The sequence below is a fragment of the Camelus dromedarius genome, chromosome 11 (assembly GCF_036321535.1).
Source record: "Camelus dromedarius isolate mCamDro1 chromosome 11, mCamDro1.pat, whole genome shotgun sequence".
NCBI classification, from domain to species: Eukaryota; Metazoa; Chordata; class Mammalia; order Artiodactyla; family Camelidae; genus Camelus; species Camelus dromedarius.
This window is the reverse complement of record NC_087446.1, coordinates 35,262,326-35,282,231: the sequence shown is the minus strand read 5'-3', so window position 1 is coordinate 35,282,231 and position 19,906 is coordinate 35,262,326. Positions and strand designations below refer to the sequence as shown.

The following is a 19,906-nucleotide window of genomic DNA, read 5'->3' as shown; positions in this document are numbered from 1 at the left end:
TTTTGCCAACCCAATAAAGCACTGGGTGACATAAAGAATCAAGACTAGGGGTTTTTTATTTGACTGGAGTTTGTACAGAGATCTGCAGGGTGGGAGATCCTTTCTGTGTATCAGAAGCAACAGCAGGTGCTCCAAACGTACCATACACGGTGTTATCCATGAGCCACTGAATGAAGGACTAGATTTCAGAAGGCCCACAGGCACTTATTAGAGCCTGAATAACTGAATCAAGGCAGCCTCAAACGAATGCCAAAGTGATTTACTGCTATGCAATCCAAAATAATGTCCTGGCTAAACCAAGGAACTTACAGACTGCAGAAGAGGAGAGGCCTCAGGGGGTGACAAAACACACTTCTGAAACACTAATGGACCCCAGGTCCTCACTGTGTGTCATTTCCTTTCTGGCCTCCTGGACGGCTGAAGTCAAGGGCAGCTGTGTGCAGTACCGTTTCATTCTTCTGCCTGCTCTACTCCCAGCGTTTGATAAAGCTTTTTAAAAAATTTCAACGTATATAGAAAAAGTCAGAATGGAGAACAGAGGTGAAAAACAAAGAATTCTGGTAAGCAATAAACATCGTCTTCTTGGAAGACCATCATGGTCTTGGTTAAGTGTTCAGGTGACACTCATCCGGCCAGTATCAGCCCAGTCATCAAGGCCTAGGAGGATAATTCTATCTGATATTCATTGTATCCATAGGAAGTTGCTGAATGAGCATAAACAATGTGGAAATCAAGGTGAAACGATGAGCCAGGGACTATGCCAGGCTTGGTGGGGATTCCTGTGCGGCCCGCAGGGGATTCCCACTCCGACGGGGGAAGTGCAGATGCCAGAGGAGCCGGGACGCCTCGATCACAGGTTGCTGTGCCTCTGCACACACCATCTGTAGCACATGCTATGACCTTCCCCTTCCCTGCTCTGTCCACACCTCGTCAGCCTCAAGACCTGTGCCTCTTACCCTCCTGAAGCCTCTGGGAAGAGTCCCTCTGAAGTCCCCTCTGCATTATTGAGGAGGAGCTGGGACTACACTTCCCAGAATCTCCCTTCCCCGTGGGGCTCTGGGTTAGAGTCAACAATGAGGGGTGCTCAAGTAAGTAAGAACTGGAAGTGAAAGAGGCTATTTCTCCCTCCAGGTGGGAAGCCAGACACAGCTGTGTAAGTCAGAGACAGCTTCAGGTAAGTCTGAGAATCCTCCATGCCACAGTCAGACGTTCTTGAGATTCTCACTGGCTTCCAGGCTGTTCCTAGGACCCTGGGACCACGGCTCTGAAGCTCCGGGAAGTAGTCAGAGGTGCTTCCCTGCCCTTTCTGTCACTGGTATAAGCCTCTGTGTCAAACACTTCATTCTTGGAAGACACAGAATGCCTTGTTTGCAGCAGAACTCCAACTAAAAGACAGGCCAAGCAGTTACAAGCCCTAGGGAAGACTTTCAAAGAAGAAACTTCAATGTTTGTGTAGAAAAAGTGTGGAAGACCACCTAAGACAGCACCAAAGAGGTGGAAGCTAAACTAATGAGCGGCAAAGGACAAGTTAGGAAGGGGTTTGCCGCCAGGTCAGGTCTCCTCTAAGGTCGCGATACTGCTCAGGCACTGGATCTGCCCCTGCTCTGTGCCTGGGGAGAGGTCACGGAGATGCAAACACCGCCCCAGCCAAATCCAGCCCCCGGCTCCTACAGGACATGCTCCCCACCCCATTAAGTTGTTCCAGGTATTCTTCCTGCCCTCATCCCAGTCCACACACATGGGAAATGCAAGTAAAAGTAACCCCAACAGTGGGAAAACGCTGAGGGGCTTTCGAGAGCTAGGTTTAGGCACGCACATTCCGACTCTCTCTGTTCTTAGTTTGCACATTATCTTGCAGACTTTCCTTGAACAGCTGAATGAAATATTAACTCCCTCCCAGTATTCCTGCATATTTGCTCCACAGCACTCATCACACCTGATGTATTTATTTAATGTCTCTCTTCCCTCAGTAACAGTAGACATGTCACTCATTAGATGTTTGATGAATGAATGAAGACTGCCTCCATATGGAGATGGAATTATTAGACACCATCAACTGCTCTTAAAACACACCTAAGACCCAACAGGAAGTGCATTAAGCCTTGGTCTCTGTCTCGAGGGCCAGTGCTGCGTCATCACTTTTGCAACTGAACTAAATCAGGCTTGGGGAATAAAATTCAGCTTACAATTCGCCTTTTTCAAACTGTCCACTCGTAAGGATTACCAGCAGGACACCATGGATTTACAGTTATCTGGGCTGCTTCAAAGCTTTGAAATCGTCCCATTTCATTAATGAATAATTCACAGCCTATCCCTAGCATACACTTGCGTAACTTTTAGCAATTTAACATAACACACAGCAAGAACAACAGGAACAAAAGTAGCACCGTAAAGTCAAGACTTCAATTCCTTTCATACCTTCAACTATGTGATGGCCACGTCTGGGAGGTAACAAATGACAATGCAAAATGTATTTTGTATCAGACAAGTTCAATTTAGACCACTGAGAAGATCTTTTAGATTAAGTTTCTTCTCATGGGATAGTAACAATAGATGGATTTTTTTTCCCCTCAACGTTGTTCTGTCTTGGGCAAAGGAATATGCACGAGTCATATGAAATATGGATTGATTTTGAATGATTCTGTTGGTAAATCAGTTCAGGATAACTTTGTCCTGGTCATCTTGACCTGGCAATAGAAATGTTTTGATTCAACTCTGTCTTCCTACAGAAGCAAAAGCAGTTGAGGCAAAAATAATTCGGCCCTCAGATCTTTAAAGTGGTCTCAAAAATCAGAGTAAAACAAAGGAGGGGAGATGCGGAGAGGGAGAGAGAGACAGAGAGAGGGAGAAAGAGAGACAGAGACATAAAGAATGATAGAGAGAGAGAAGCAGGGAGCCCCCCCCCCCCCCGCCATTTGGTGAAACTGCCTTCAGAAGATGGACCAGTGAGAACAAGGCCCTGGTTTGGATGGACAGACATATGGCAGTGGTTGGTGACACCAAAAGCACTGAGTCCTGCCGATAAGGTGAGATTTACCATTGGTATCTCTTGCCACCCACCAGATCCCCTCAGCTTTCCCTGGACACAGGCCAGGGACCCTTAGTCCAAGAGGTGGCGGGGTTAACACCTGCGATCAGAACACAGGGTGACCAGTGGCTGAAGCCACTTGATTCTTTATCGACACCAACCACCACCACTGTGTACACCTATATGTGCCAGACTCCCTTCTAACCACGTTATGATGTATTTGCTCACTTTATCCTCATAGTAGCACCATTAGTTAGGACTGTCACCCAGTTAGGAAATGAAGAAACTGAGGCACAGGGAAGTTAAAAGCCTTGCCTGGCTATTTACTTAGTAAGTGATGAAATGGCAAGTGGATCTAAGTCCCTGTTGATTAGCTCGAAAAGCCAACCTTAATTACCCTATTCTCCCCTCAAAGACACAGTCCTCTTTCTGATTCAAGGGTCAGATGTTAAGAGTGCTTAAGTTAGCTGGTCTAGACAGATGAAAGATGGAATAGCTGGCTTGGATTCCTCTAGCTATGACACTGCAACAAACTGCATGAAGTTGGATCCAAGAGGCTAACTCAGCCAGTGACAATTTCACATACCTCCTGCTCCTGGGGACACACGACAACTCCTGGAGACATTTTTGGTTGTCATAACTTGGTGGGGTGGGGACAGTACTGCTGGGATCCAGTGGGTGGAGGCTAGGGATGAACACCCTAGAGGACACCGAACAGCCTTCTACAACAAAGACTTATCCAGCCCCAAATGTCAACAGTGATGAAGCTGAGAAATCCTGGCACTGAATTGATTGATGTTACCCAGACGCAGCCACGGAAATCAGCTATTTACAATCTTTGGTGACAAAGTCAAACTCCCACAAGCTAAGCACTGGGCTCAGTCTTTGGGATGCCAAATCCAATAAGACATCGTCTCTGCCCTCAAAGTGATTATACCAGCCACATGGAATCTTTGCTTTTAATATGTAGTGGGGAGGGATTCATTGGGAGCTCAGGATTTGTAGATACACACTACCATATATACACTAGATAAACAACAGCATCCTAAATGTACAGCACAGGGAACTGTAGTCAGTACCTTGCAATGGTCTATAATGAAAAGGAATATATATAAAATAAATCAATCACTATCCTGTACACCAGAAATTAACACAACATTGTAAACTGACTATATTAAAAAAAAAATGTAGTATCCTAAACTTAGAGGAAAAACTGGGCATATTAAAGCAGAATAAATGCCCATGTGTACTTTTCCTCTCTTCCTTCACTTCCATCAAGACCACCATGAATTCCCTGATTGCTACAGTCTCCAAGTGAGCAGTCTGAAACCACAGACTTGGCAGCATCAGTAGAGATGTCAGTATCAGTGGTGATGACAGCTGACGGCATACAGCCCTGAAGCTGAGCTGTCACGGGCGTCCAGCAGGAGCAGTGGCCACCCCCCACCTCAGTCAATGGCTGACGAACACGGGGACCCCAGCTTCAAAGGTGAACCAGCTCTGTGGTGTACACTCTGCTCCTGGCTGGATCAGAGACTGTCCTCTCAGGTTGGCCACCAACCTCTTCCTCCTTCACTCGCCTTTCTCCTGAGAGCGCGCCACCCATCAACAGCTTGAGCAAGCATCCTTGCCCGAGGCACTGCTTCTGCTTAGCAAAGAAATTCAGCTAAGACTACTTTTTAAAAAGGCCCCTGCCAGCATGGATCAACAATGGTAACTCCTAGAGACACTGCTTTGGTCTGAATTTACATGCTGAAATCCTAAACCCCAAAATGATGGTGTTAGGAGGTGGGGCCTTTGGGACGTGATTAGGTCACGGAGTCCTCAAAAATGAGGTTAGCGTCTTCATGAGATCCCAGAGAGCTGCCTAGCCCCTTTCACCTGTCAAGACACAGCAAGAACATGCCTTCCCTGAGCCAGGAGAGGGTTCTCCTCAGGCACTGCACCTGCCAGCACCTTGGCCTTCAGAACTAACTGTGAGGGATGCATTTCTGTGACTTATAGCCCACACGGTCTATGGTATTTTGTTCCAGCAGCTCCCAAAAAATGTAGACAGACACTCAAGGAATTTGCAGGGCTTTGATTTTCAGAAGGAAATCTTCCTTCTTCACTCTTTGCTTGGGGCTGTCCTTAATTTTCCTTTCCCTTCAACTCCTGCTCAAGACCCTTGGTGATACGTATGTATGACATGTAAGAAGATGGAGATTATTCAGTGGAGGAAGGGCTAAGTCTCTTTTGGGAGAGGAGGAGGAATTTGGAGAGTTCAGTGTCTCCTGGCACTCATTTATTTTGGACACTCATCACCATGGTTTGAACTGTAAAATGAGGGCAGAGACCCTTGTTCTTTCCCCCTCGTTCTCAGAGCTCTGGATCCAGAGAGAACATTTACAGCACAGGCTGGATGTGGCTGCAAAAAAGACAGGGATGGAAGCAGGAAGGGAAGTGTGAGCAGGAAGCCTGTGAAGGCAGAGGACAACCCAGGTGAGATGAGCACTTGAGACAGGGAAATCTTTGTGCAGTTTTCCCTTGAACAGGCATAAAGCAAGACTAGGATGGGCGTCAAGTACAGTTTTTTAGTTCTGGGTTGATCTCCAATTTTATTCCCTGATGAATCTAAAACCAAACCCTCTGGGAGCAGATTAATGTCTGGACCTCGACAACGCTCAACTTGCTACCTAATGTATTCTAAGTTCTTCCCGAGCATGGAAGGTCATCATTAATCTCATTAATCCGTATACATTAGCAATACATGGACAGCTGTATTGGACACTGCTATTCCTAATGGTTACCTTTTAAGGGATTTATAAACTGTATGCAAAATTTTCCAAAAAGTCTGCCTTGAAAAACTATTTAAAAAGTCAGTGTTAATATACGATATTTAGCTATATATACCATATAGCTATAATGATGGTAATAAAGATTTATTAATTGCTTACCATATGACAGGTATAGAGAAAAGCACTTGATATGAATGACTTCATTTAATTATCATAATAACTCATGAAACAGATCTCATCATTAGCCTCATTTTGCAGATGAGCTATCTTTCCCAAGAACACATAGCTTTTAATGATGAAAACAAATGAGAACTCAGAATGTCTGACCCCAGACTTTTAACCACTGTATCAGTTACCCATTGCTGTGTAACAAATCACCACGAACTTAGAGGCTTAAAACAGCACACATTAATGAGCTTACAGTTTCTATAGGTCAGGAATGTAAACACAGCTTAGCTGGGTCCTTTGTTTTGGGGTCTCACTAGGCTGCAACACATTCTCAACAGAGGCTTGACTGAGGAAAGATCTGCTTCCAAGATCCCTCATTGCTGGCAGAGCTCATCTTGTGGTTGTAGGACTGAGGTCCCTGTTTTCTGGCTAGTTGTCAACTGGGAGCAATTCTCAGCTCCTAGGGGCCACCCCACCTTTATGTGCACAGGGTCCCCTTCATAGACTGTTTCATAACATGGAAACTTCTTCAAAACCAGCAAAGGAGAGTCTAACTTCGGTCAGCTGAGGTGGGATCTTATATACCATAACGTAATCACAGAAGTGCCATCGCACTACCTATGCCATGTTCCATTGGTTGAAAGCAAGTCCCAGGCATCGCCTGCACTCAAGGGGAGCGAACTATACAGAGGCGTGAAAACCAGGAGGCAGGCAGCACAGACTTCAGGGTCTGTCCACCACAACCACCAGATCACACTTGTCCCATCTTCTCAATTTTGCCAAATCTGTACATTATCTACAATATTTTAATGTGCTCTACTTCCTTAAATTGACTCACTTTTATAAATATTGAACAAAGAAATTTTCTATCAGAGTCAAATTATTTGCCACAAACAGAAGGTAAAACAAAGATGTAATAAAATAAATGTAATCTGTACTGGGTATTCAGCTGCATGGGCTGACTTAATCCTCACAAAGCTCCTGGTAAATATTATCATCCTCATTATTAAAAGCATAGAAGCTGAGATCCAGAAAAGTTGGACAAACTGCTCAAGACCACTTGGCTTAGAAGTGGTTTCACGAAGATTCAAATCAACGCCCACTGGCAACCAAAGAGCACAAGAACCACTGACTAGTTAGCACCCCGCCTCACTAGGCAGCCCAGTTCTCCTGGCTCCCTTTCAGAATTCTTAACTGGTCTCCTAACTTCAACCCTGAGATTCATTTTCAGACACTAGGAATCAACATAGCATAAGGGTAAAGAGGAAGTAGGCTCAGGTCGTAATCCTGGCTTTATCTCTTACTGGCCTTGCCACTTGGACAAGTGACTGCTTTCCCTCAATCATCTCATCTATAAAACAGGGATGATAATAATAAGTGGTTAATAAATGCATGAGTGAAGTTTTAAATTATACTCTTTTTGCCATCACCTCGAAATATCCAAGCTCTCCAACCTTGAATGCTATCTATGTGTTTACTACCGTTAGATTTTTCAATCCTTCTGAGGAAGACAAGTGAAAATAGAAACAAGCTGTCTTGACAGATTGCATTATTTTGTGCCTTTCCATTTATAAAGCTTACTGTATTTCCTCTTTTGGGGAAAATGCCCTTGAGTAGGACTGAGAAGATGGGGTATTGTGTCCAAAGCAAAGGGTCAGCCTTTGGTCAGAGCATCCTCAGCACCAGGGGCAAGGCTGCGTTCATGGACACGGATGCAGGCAGGAACTTGTGGCCTTTCTTTTCTCCTTGCTTCGAGGACACTGATTCCCAAATTCTTCCTTTGCTCCTCCACATCAATTTTGCCTCTCAAATAAATGATTTCTATTAGCATGAAAACATGCAGTCATTCCTCCCATGTTAAACGGAAAGAACTCTTGACCCCACCTGTTACTCCAGTTATCAACCCATTTCTCTCTCTTCCTTGAACCTCCTTAAAAGAGCTCTCTATATCTGCTGTCTCCCAATTTTCTCCTCCCTTACTTTCTTGAGCACACTTTGGTCATACCACTCTATAGAAACTTCTCTCGCCCAGCTCAGCACACCCCTCCACGCAGCTAAATTCAATGACTAACAGTCATGATCTTGCCTCGTCAGCAGCACTTGACCCCATCAACTGCCCCGTCCCTCCGAAAACACTCTCCTCCAGGCACCACACCCTCTAGGTTTCCTTCCAGCTCCTTTCTGCTGAGTCCTATCATCCAAATGCTTATCTCCAGCCCAGATCTCTGTCTCCCAGACTCTTCTCTCCTACTTAGCATCTCCACCACCGGGACACCTCCAACTTCATGTGTCTACAAGGGGACCCGCTTCTCTCTGCATCCCTGTAAATGGCAACTCTTTTCTTCCAACTCTTTAAACGAACAGCATATGACAGATGAACAGCCCATGACTCCTCTCCCCTATCACTCATTCAATCTTTCTGCAATGCCCATAAGCTCTGGTTACTACTCTTCTCAACATCTCCTCTGTGTGTGCCTGACAAAGACACCATCACTTCTTTCCTGGATTCTTGCAACAAATCTCCTAACTGACCTCTCTGCATCTGCCCTTACCACCTCTCCCCTTCTCACAGTCTAATATTACCAGATAGCCAGTGACCCTAATAAAACAGAAACCAGATCTTATTATGCCTCGACTCCAAACTGTCCAGTGATTTCCCACGTCGCTCAGAGAAAAGCTAAAGTTCTCCAGTGACCACTAAGACCTGATGTCACCTGGTTTTTGTTGCCTCTCTGATAAAATCCCTCACTATTCTCTCTACCTTGCTCCATCAACTCCTTCATACTGGCCTTTTCACTGTTCCATAAATATACCAGGCATGCTCCTGCCTCAGGGCCTTTGCACATGATGTTCCCGTTCCTTGGAAGAGAAGCCCACCTTTATCAACTTTTATAAAATTGCAAGCCCCTCTTCACACTTCCTGCTTTCCTTTCTTCTCCTTGTTTATTGATATTCTACACAGATATACTTATTTATTCTGTTCTTTAAGTTCCATCAAGGCAGGGATTTTTGTCTATTTTATTCATTGCTGAGGCAATTCCTGGCAGAAAGTGAGAGTGCAGTAAGTACTTACTAAATGAATTAACTGTCATCAAGGGGGTATGACTTATATAATTATAGTTATCTTGTAACAGTTGATGATATGAGTTTTCCCCCCATGTTCTACATGATTCTGAGGAAGGGTGCTCCATTAACATAACTGCTGCTCACACATTCCAAATAATGCCAAAGTCATCCACAATCTGGTCCCTGATATGAAGAAAAGATAAACTTCTTATTGATGACAGTGATTCCAAAATAGGTACCACAGAGTCAACGATGGATGTAAAACTAAAAATAAAAAAAAAATCTAAAATAGAAAATGCAAATTTATAAATATGAGTTTACCTTTACAGAAGGAAATCTCTTTAAATAGGTAAAAAGCAAATCACTTGGACTTGACACTTCATTTGGGAACTCTGCTGTCAATTGCTTTCTCCGGGCTAGTATGAAGGACGAGTTAGGCCAGAGCAAGCACTCAGCTGCTGACAGTCAAGCAAGGGGCGGCCTTCGCAAGAAAGGTGAAACCTGACTATGTCATCACTTTCACCACGAGTTAAGAGATTCTCCTAGATGTGTTTCTGGACTTTCAAAGTTAAAAGAGAGAAGGATTCTCTTTCTGTTAAACTGCTCAACTACAGAGCCTGTCTCTACCCATTTAGAAATATAAGCTTCTAAGTTTGTGGAATGTTTTCCACAGCTGTTGGACGTCATGACACACGGCTATGGAAGAAGACACTAGAAATTCATAAAATGGACTTAGTGCTAAAGAATTCAGGTGTATCTGGATTCACAGGAAGCCCCTTGGGTTTTCTTTTTCCTTTTCCACCTTGAACTAAGTTTGTTGTTTTATGCATAAAAGGCTCAAGTAACTTTTGGAAGCTGAAACAGCTCTCCAAATGTCTGTCTCTCTACTGCAGCTCTTTAGGAGACACTTGATTTAAATAAAAGTGCTTCTGATTTTTTTTTAAAATCTAATAATACAGTGTAGACACAGGTTTGTTTATTGTTCAAGCAAGGGATATTTTATTTTAATTATCTGTGACAGGGAAAAATTAATTTAGCTATAATTTCCTGCTGCCCCTAAGCAGGGAAGCACCTGCCGAAACCCCTCTTCTCGCCAAGCTGGCTGAGGCTGGGAGGACGCAAAGCAGAGCCTGGAGACGGAGTGAGAGTCAAATTGTGCTGCTTATGCAAAGTGTGGGCTGCAGGGAAAAGCTGCTTGGGGAGAAGTTTCCAGAAAGAGGAAAACCAAGCTGTTGGTAGCAGACAGAGAACTGCAGGGAAGCTGCCACCCTGAGAATAACTTTTGGAGGGAAGGAGAGGAAGAGATGCTTAGGTAAGTTTTCATGAAGTTTTGCCATATGGTGATATCACCCTTTTTCCAATTGCTATTTTATCTGGTATACATTAAAATAAATATCTAGCTATTACATTTTTTAAAAAAATTATAACCAAACAAAATTATCTTGTATACCACTAAAACCCTATGAGCTGTTCATCTAACACTCTGGTCAACTCTGTACAACACAGCACAACTGTTCACGAAAAGGCAGGAGCACCATCCTCAGCTGCCCGCTCTCATTCTGGCAGCTGAGCACTGTGGTACAGGTGGTGTTTTAGAAGACGTATAGGAGGTCTTTCATCTCTTTAGTAATGCATATTATTTGGAAAAGTATTAGGCTTTTTGAATTTTAACTGACAAGTCATGAAGGGACCTTGAAAAGACCTACACAAAAGAAGGCCCAGGAATAGAGAGAATAGTTATGAAGCTTAAAATATAAATCTTTTATCAACTGAACAAAGCTACTTAAGTTCTGATAAGAATCAAAATTTGGACAGAGTCAGAATGGATCAGAGGAAAGACTTCTGTTATTACAGATCATGTGGCAATTCAGATCTTTTATCTCTTTGTATAAAAATTCTGAAACTTAAGAATAAAAAAATGAAATTATTTTTAAGAATAAAATATGAACTCACTATTAACATTAAAGTATACACAATTGTCTCAGTAAGAACTTAAAGAACAAGGTTTATCAAAGATATGTCCGATGGGTATAGGAAAGATTTTTTTGGAACCCCGCAAAAGTGGGAACAAACAATATATTTGATTTTGTTCATTGCTCTGGGGGAAACTTTAACTAAGATAGTCTTTTGAGCAATCTGGTTCCACGTTGTTGCAAATAAGAATCTGTTTCCTTAAGGCCACACTCATCTCACCATTTTTTGAATTTTTTTTTTGGAGACATTCTAGAAGAATACTACTTCTGTTTTATAAATTCTCAGGAGTTGAGGTTAGTCTAATAGACCTGGAAAAATTCTATCTATCTTAAGTGTCCCAAGAACAGCATGCAACCTGCATCTCACAAAGAAAACCCTGGATGTCTGACATCAGAGATCTAGCCTGCAGCCTTGAAGAGCAGAATCAGAAAAAAAAAAAAAAAAAAAAAAAAAAAAAAAAAAAAAAAAAAAAAAAAAAACCACTTTTAACTGCCAGCCTGTTCTTCTTACTGACTATGAAAAGCTCTGGAAGCTGCGCACAGAGTCCAGCTAACGGGCCAAGCTCTGCGAGCATGCACGGCGCTGCCGGGGCCCTGACAGCCTCCTTGCTGATTGGTGCCCAGGGCCTGGCCCAGGGCCTCTTGGACCGTCCTCTTCACTTCCCCTGCAGGGAAGGAGGAGGGATGAGAGCAAGGCTGATATAGTAACCCTCGAGTCTGAGAACCTGTGAAAAGCCAAGAATGGCTCTTAAAACTGGAATCACTTCCAGTGTTTTGGCCAAATCAGCCAGACAGTCTCTTCTGGTGTGTGAGGCTACCCAAGCTTACTATGTCTCCTGAAATAGAAAAAGAGCCCCCAAGTGGGGTGATTGCATTTTTATCCAAAGTTTTCTGTAACCCATGCAAATAGAACCCTTAGTTTACATAGAGAAACAGCAGATGTAGGAAGTCAGTCCAAATTGTAACACTTGGAAACAATCGATCTAATTGGAATATTCTGGTTTTCATGGAATCTTTTGGCATTAAAATGCTCCCAAAGGCTAACTGTGCTGCAAAAATCTAGTTGCTAGAACATTCCCCAACACTGCAGATTGGCAAACTCACCAAATGAAATGTTCAGTTAACATCATGACTACTTATTTCTAATTGTCTCTTAATATGAATAGATGTGTATTTATATTTTTTTCTCATCCAAGCAAACTATTTACCTCTTTCTCCATATGTAATCCTTCTGCTCTAATATTTCTTTCAAATACTTCTCTCTTTTCAGTCTGGGGGTTGGATTTTCTGTACACAAGAATGTAGTCAATTCGACACCTTCCATCTCTGAAGTAAAGTCCATTTGATTTGTTTTTTTCTGGTACTGTCTAAACACAAAGAGAAAGGAACCAGTTTAAGATACCCATAAAACTGAGCGTTGGGTGAATAATATTAAAGAACAATGAAAACTAAATGTATTTGCCTAGTGTTTTATCAAAATTATACTTTCTTTAATAAAAAATGTAAACAAGAGGAAACAAGATAACAATTGAAAAAGCATTAAGTCTAATGGGCAAAACTTAGGACATTCACCTAATAATACAGAACGTTGGCAACGATGTAGAGCAACTGAGCATTCTCGTATTCTACAGGTGAGAGTGAAAACTGATACTCCTACTCTGGAAAACACACTAGCGTCATCTTATAAAACTGAACATCTGTGTAACATAGAATCCTAAAGAAATCCCTGATAAAGCAACTAGGAATCCCATGCGTGAATTCATAGCAGCATTGTTCCTAAGAGCATAAAAATTAACAATGGGAATAAATGCAAATGTCCACCAGTAGGTGGACAAATCGTAGGGCAGTCATATAGTGGGATATTATACAGCAGTGAAAATGAACTATAGTTCCATCTAAGAGCATAAATCTTACAATATAGACAGAAAAAAAGCAAGTCACAGAAGACTTCATACTGCATGATACCAGTTTTTACAAAGTACAGAATAAAATAAATCTAAAAAGAAGTTGTTAAAGCTACACATATGTGGTAAAAGGCTTTTTAGAGCCAGAGAACAAAAAAACACAAAAATTCAGGAAGATGCTACCTCTGGTAGTGTAGAGGGATGGGAATGTAAGCAGTTTGATGGTTTTAATAATACTCTAGTTCAGTGTTTCTCAAGTTTTTTGCCCACATGAAAAACACTTTATTTTATGATACAATATATGTGTACAGTTGACCCTTGACCAACACAGGGGTTCATTCAAATATAACTTGCAGTCATAGTCAGCCCTCCATATCCGTGATTCTTCCACAGCAAAGATTCAACCAACACATGCCATGTAGCAAATGTAGTATCTACTATTGAAAAATATCCACGTCTAAGTGGAACCCATGTAGTTCAAATCCGCTTTGTTCAAGGTCAACTGCACGTGTGAACACACACAATATCTGAGGCCACAGTACACATCAGTTTCCAAACAGTAGTATGAAGAGACAGGCCAGACCACCAAGGCCACTGCTAGAATCCATATTCTTGCAGCTGGGCCGTAGGCATCCTCACCCAAAGGGAAAACCTCAGCCAGGAGGGACGGAAATACCTGTGTCCCGCACTAGGTGCAGGTATTTACAACTGATGACCAATCCTCACTGACTATTTTTTGGCTTTTGCCTAAAGAGGCACTTCGAAGGCTACCCAAATAAACACTTCCTTACCAATTACTTGCCAAACAAGGGAACTCTCCTGTAGATTTAGTACATCAGCACCTGCCTGCAAACACAGGGCTACAGCCAAGGTTGCAAGAGGAGGATGAACAAAGCACTCAACTCCCTGACACTGTTTCCTCATCTATAAATTAAGGGGATTAGACGAGTTGCTTTTTGAGGTGCATTTCAAGGTCTCTTCTTCATGCTACGTTATGGCATCCAAAGTATCTGTGTGAAGAGACAGAGTGAGTGTTTTTTTTTTTTTAAGGAAAAAAAAACAATAGAGAAGTAGTGTCTGGTGTTTGTAGAGAGAGGTCTGGGAAGCTTGGTAGGAGTAAACAATCCTCCTTGTTCAAAGGTGTTATCCTTTCACTGGTTAACTGACTCTGGAATAATAAAAACATTAAGAATATGGAATATATAAATGATTCTTATCTGTGTTCTATTACCTAAACCTAGTACTTATACAAAGGAGTTATTAAACTCCATCAACACAAGCTGAGCAACAGGGAAGTTCTTCAACAAAACACTTTTCTTTCTCCCAAAATGACATATGAACAGACGGATCTATTAACAATTGAAATGAATTTCCAGATTACAGAGGCAAATGGAAACTCAGAGAGGCTTCAGACAACAGAATCTAATCCACTGAGAGCGGGCCATTTTCATGTCACTGTTCTACATGCTGGGGGGTTGACAAGGAAATCTTTCCTGGTAAAGCCTACTTTTTACTAGTTAGCAATACCCAGGACGTAGATTATTTTAAAACAGTGGGTGGTTTTAAGAACACTCCTTTGTATAAACCAAACGTCTTCAGGTATAAGGGAAGTGCACCACCCAAAGTTTGTTTTGAGCATAGGTAGATTTAGGATCCCTGAAATGTGCTAGACCCCTGGGGGAAATCAAAGGACTATAAGACCTGGTGTGTTTTTCTTCCAGAAACCTACAGTTCAATGAGATGATGACATTAGAAAGTTCATTGGAACACGCTTCACAGGCTCCTGCCTAGATCAAGAATTGTATTTTTAAGAAATCACACATTCTTACCTCTCCTCCTGCTTCCAATCTGCTAGCATCATCTGAAGTACTAGTCAGGTTTCCAGGGTGAAGGAGAGAATCGTCATCTTTGCAAGGACTGTTGACAGCTTCTAATTCATCAAAAAGAATATTGACATCCTTGGCCACTAGAACCAAAGTAAATACATCAGAAGTGGGGTTAAGAATCTGGGATCTTAAAAGCAACACTAAAAGAGAAGACATCACCTTTTGGCTTCCTTTTTTTTTCATGGTTTCAGTAACACCCTGAATGGCAGGTATATTGGATGTCAGATGTAAAACATGTTTGATCAAACAGTGTCTTGAGATTAAGAACAATGTGAAGCAAAGTCAAGTACTTCCACAGGAAAAATTTAATTTGTCTTCCGTGATAATAGGAGGTATTGTGTTTGTTTAGCTTTTCTTCATATAGTTGTTTAGCATAAGGTACTTTAAGACTTCTAAGAACTCACTCTCTGTGTTGGAGATGATCTATACTTTAAAAATTTTTTGTTTTCATTTAAATGCCATATAACTGGCTAAGTAAACCATAAATGTGCCACTTGCATAGTTCAGTAACAATGGCGATTTTACTCCTCTGTTGTTACTTCTTTAAGATCTAACAGAGAAAGGTGATGCAGTAAAAAAGCATGCAGTTAGGTTTTTTCCCTTTAGTCTTCTTTAATCATGAATTAGAATCATGAAGTAAGCCACTCAGGAACTCTCCCAGAAGACTACTGATGCTAACATATCAATCCATGAAGCACTTGTGTATCAGAGTTCCAGGTCCAGAACGCTAAGTTCAAATGCACAGAGCCTTGCTGTATACCAGAAAGGAAAGCTCAACACTAGCGGATGAGAGAATATAATGCCAGATATGGTACCTTCTTTACTGACTCGAATTACAGCCCAACATTGAAGTTCACTTTTTCCTTTGATGCTTTAAAAACTAAAGGTTTTTAACCTGCCAGAAGTTGCTGCATAGAAAAATTCATAGAAGATTTGGTTCTATTTACCCACGCATATAAAAGACTATTCATTCTTTCATTCAAAAAATTTCTTAGAAGTGTGCACACTATGTGTCAGGCACAGAGCTCTGAAATGACTGTACCTCAGTGAATAAAAGCGGCGTGTCTTTCCGCCCATGTGGTAATAACAAAACAAATGAAGAAATATAAAATGTGGGGGGTGCTATAAAGCACTGAACAGAGTTTGGAGACTGAGAGAATAGAGATGATGTACTTAGAGGGAGTGATCAGGATTTAAAGCTGTATCCAAGCATGTGATTTTGGGCAATTCACTTAATTCAAGTTTTTCATCTGTAAATTAAAAGGATGGGAATAAAATGCACATTGATTGTTCACAGCAGTATGCTGAATTATGGCCCCCCAAGGTGACATAATCCCTGGAACAGGCAAATGTTACCTAACATGAGAAAAGGGATTTTGTAGATGTGATTAAGTCAATGATCTTAAAATGGGGAGATTATCCACAATGACATGGGTGGGCCAATGTAACTGTGAGAGAGGAAGGAAGCTCAGAATCAGAGAGAGACATAGGAAGATGCTATGCTGTTGGCTTTGAAAATGGAGGATGGGGTTATGAGTCAAGGAAGGCAGATGGCCCCTGGAAGACAGAAAAGGCAAGACAGCAGATTCTCCACTGGAGCCTCTAGAAGGAACACAATCTGCTGACACCTTGCTGACTTCTGACCTCCAGAACTGTGAAATAATAAACCTGTGTTGTTTTAAGTCACTAAGTGTGTCACCAAGGTAATTTGTTACAGCAGCAAAAGTTAACTCTTACACTTACTAGAGGTTTTTAGGCTCTTGAGGCTACAAAGGAAAAACATCATGGTCTTTTCATACAGCCAGGGTTTAGGAGCATCTACATTGGGCCAGGCACTCAGGAGAAGCACTAACACTTTTGAGGAAGTGAAGTATGTTGTGGGAGGTGACAAGGTCAGAGACAACTTCCCTGACCACCCTATTTGAAGAAGCTGCTCCTCACCTAATTATTCTCCACCTCTTCTCTCTGCTCATTTCCTTCACAGCATGAATCACTGTCTGTAATTACCTTATTTACTCAGTTGCTTACTTGTACGCCGGATGTCTACCCTATTATGATGTATAGGAGGAGGGGCCCTGTCTGTCTTGATTGGCATACAGAGGTCTGGGCATGGAGCAAGCCCTCAACACGTATTTGTTGAATGACAGAATGATGACCTTGAGGTGGTCACTGCCTAACGATGTGTGACAGCCTACTTCTCCACCATTCTATGGCTCTGGGACCCCGCATATGTGCTTCTCTTAACACAATTCTTATTCACAAGTCAGGAGCTCCACAGTCTCAAGCAGATACTGATTACATTTTTACGCAGATAGTGACTACAGTTATATTTGAACAATAGGCTAAAAATATTATTTTAACAACATCAGAAGACCTGCTTACTATTCCAAACTCTACCACTTAGCTGTGTGAATCTGTGCTCCTGTGTTCTCACTGGTGAGACAGGTACAGAAAACTTCTGTCAGCATGGCTGGGAGGATGACGTGAGATAAAGTACATGTTAGCAGGGTGGCTGAAATACAGCAGATCCACAAGAAATGTTGGCTTGTTGATTTTAGACTTTAGGACCTTAAGTTAGCATTTTAGCGTTATCAATACAAGAAAGCAGACAGAGGAAGCATTCCCAAGTTGGAATGGTTGTTCAGAGGGATGGACTGGGATGAGACTGGGGAAAAAGGGGGAAGATGAAGAGGACACCGAGATTCTCGTCTAAATGACTGGCTCTCACTGGAGAGAAAATCCTGAATATCCACTCATTTATCCAGGAGAATTGCCCCTATATTTTGCTGATGATAGAAAATTACCAGGTCATCTTCCACCAGCATCACTTTCTGGTGTTGGTATAATCTGTTTGAGAAAGCCATCTACATCGTGGTTCTCAAGTGGAACCAAATAGTCACCCTGAAGGCATCTGGTATGGTCTGGAGATACCGTTTTATCACCAGGGGCGCTGCTAATAGGATCCAGTGGGTAGAAGCCATGGATGCTGCTAAACACCCTACAATATACAGAACAACCCTTATTACAAACAGTACTCCAGCTCATCAGATCAGCAGTGCTGAGGCTGAGAAACTGTTTTATATTCAAGGCCCAACTATTTGATTCCAGAGGGACCAGCTACCTTGGGGAAAGGGAGAGAAGCCCTTTGCTTTCTTTACTGCTGCCCATCAGAATTACTGTCTGGAAGTCAATATGGGACGGATGCCACCTGAGTGCTGAAGGGAAATTGTTATGTCATGGCAATCTGATTTTTGGAGAATGAGTGATATGAAGGCACCACTATCACCTGTCAGATTCTCACAAGCTTCAGCAGAGATTAGAAGATGCTGACGTGTCAAAAAATGTTCAGCTAAGCATGTGGTTAGTAAGAAGACTACAGAACATGTAAACACACCACAGAAGACAGAAAAAACATGTTCCCTTCATCAATATTTCACCATTGTTACTGATAGACCAGCTGAAACTACAAGGTAGGGTTCTCAGGAACCAAGTACAATATCCTTTTTTAAATGGAGGTACTGGGGATTGAACCCAGGACCTCATGCATGCTAAGCATGTGCTCTAACCAGAGCTATACACTCCCCCCAAAGTACAATATCCTTTGATGCAAACTTACATTTTCTTTAAGAAGAAAACAATTGCCAACTCTGAGGTAAATCAATGTTTATAAATCTATTTATTCAACAAGTATTTATTGAGTATCTAGCCTGGCCAGACACTGTGCTGGGCTAGGAACTGTGGCTTAGGTACTGGACATGACAGGCAAGGCCTCTGCCCTCACAGAGCTCACTGTCCAGGCAAGGTGGGAGCAGGGCTTCTCCATCCATGGGCATGGACGCGACAAATGTGCTCTTCACCCAAACAAGGTTGCTTGTTAGTGAATCCCATCACCTCCTTTATACTTTTTTCTCAAATAAAAAATGTTTGATAATTATCTGCCAGTAGAATTCTGCGATTAGGCTCATTAAATAAGAAGGAGCGCCAAATGTTCTGAGAGTCAATTAAGAATGTCAAGAGGCAGAGAGAATGCAGAAATTCCATGCAACCCAAGTACGGACCTGCATTGCATGAGGACTAGGGAAGGGCTGTGTGATCAGAGCTGTGCAGCTACGATGGGTCCTGGGAGGGGGATAGCATGCATTTGGGAAAGTAAGGAAGATACTCAAACAATTCTCTTTTGCAAGAAGTAGGCACTCAGCCTAAAAACACCCAGGAACAGCACAGCAGGGACTCACATTTAACAAGCCAACAAGGGTCAAGAAACTGAAATTGCCTGGGAGACCAGAAAGCAGCTACAGACTTTGAGTAAAGCAACCAAATCAGCACAGGAAAGATATTTTCTCAGATATTTCCCAGGACGGAGAGGCAGAACAGAGAAGTCAGAGGGCAGGCAGCAGGGACATGCTGACACTTAATGCGATGGGAAGGCAAATTTACCACAGTAGGACTGAATCTACTCATCAAATATTTGCAATTATTTCAGTTATTCCTTCAGTGAACAGCATTTGGGATGTTAGCTATTACTCACTCTCTTGGGAAAAGAGACTGCGAATATACTGCAAGGCCTCAGATAAACAAATGAATCGATTATCTTCAGCTATTTGTTCACTGAACCAACATTCAGTTTAGGTGCTGGAGGTATAAACACGACCAAGACATGAGTGGGAAGCTTTGTACTTCCAGACAAAAGGATAAAATCGAGGAATCAGTGCTATAAAGGCAACGGAAAAAACAAACAGCAAACGTTTATTTTAGACTATTTTAGAATCAGTCTAAAAGAAAATAAGAAATACCAAAAATCGAATAGTTTGACTCGCTGGTCTTTTTTTTTTTTTAATTCTCTATTTCTCAAATGCAGTTGAATAACCCAACCTTGGCATTCTAGTAAAGGAGAACTTTAATCTCAGTATTTTCTGATACAGAGAAAATAAAGTGAAATTATAGGTCACTGAAGACGACATGAAAGGGCTGTGCAGTACAATCCAAGTACCTATATTTGTTCTCCCGTGTGCCAGTTCATTATACTATTTTTGTCCCGAGTTCCAAATTATTACATCTAATGCTCAGAATTCTGAAGGTATTACATATTGACCTCAAAGCCTCA

General features: G+C 42.0%; 1 protein-coding gene across 2 annotated transcripts in view; it reads right to left on the bottom strand.

Annotated features, from left to right (window-relative positions):
- The window catches only part of ANO4 (anoctamin 4), a 263,559-nt gene that overhangs the window by 133,852 nt on the left and 109,801 nt on the right, over positions 1 to 19,906 (bottom strand). For both annotated transcript variants that reach the window (XM_031462956.2, XM_031462957.2), the window contains 2 exons: positions 14,746 to 14,882; positions 12,221 to 12,379 (listed from right to left, as the gene is read on the bottom strand). In XM_031462956.2, the coding sequence (XP_031318816.1) occupies positions 12,221 to 12,379; positions 14,746 to 14,882 (296 nt within the window). The remainder of the gene's footprint in view (positions 1 to 12,220; positions 12,380 to 14,745; positions 14,883 to 19,906) is intronic.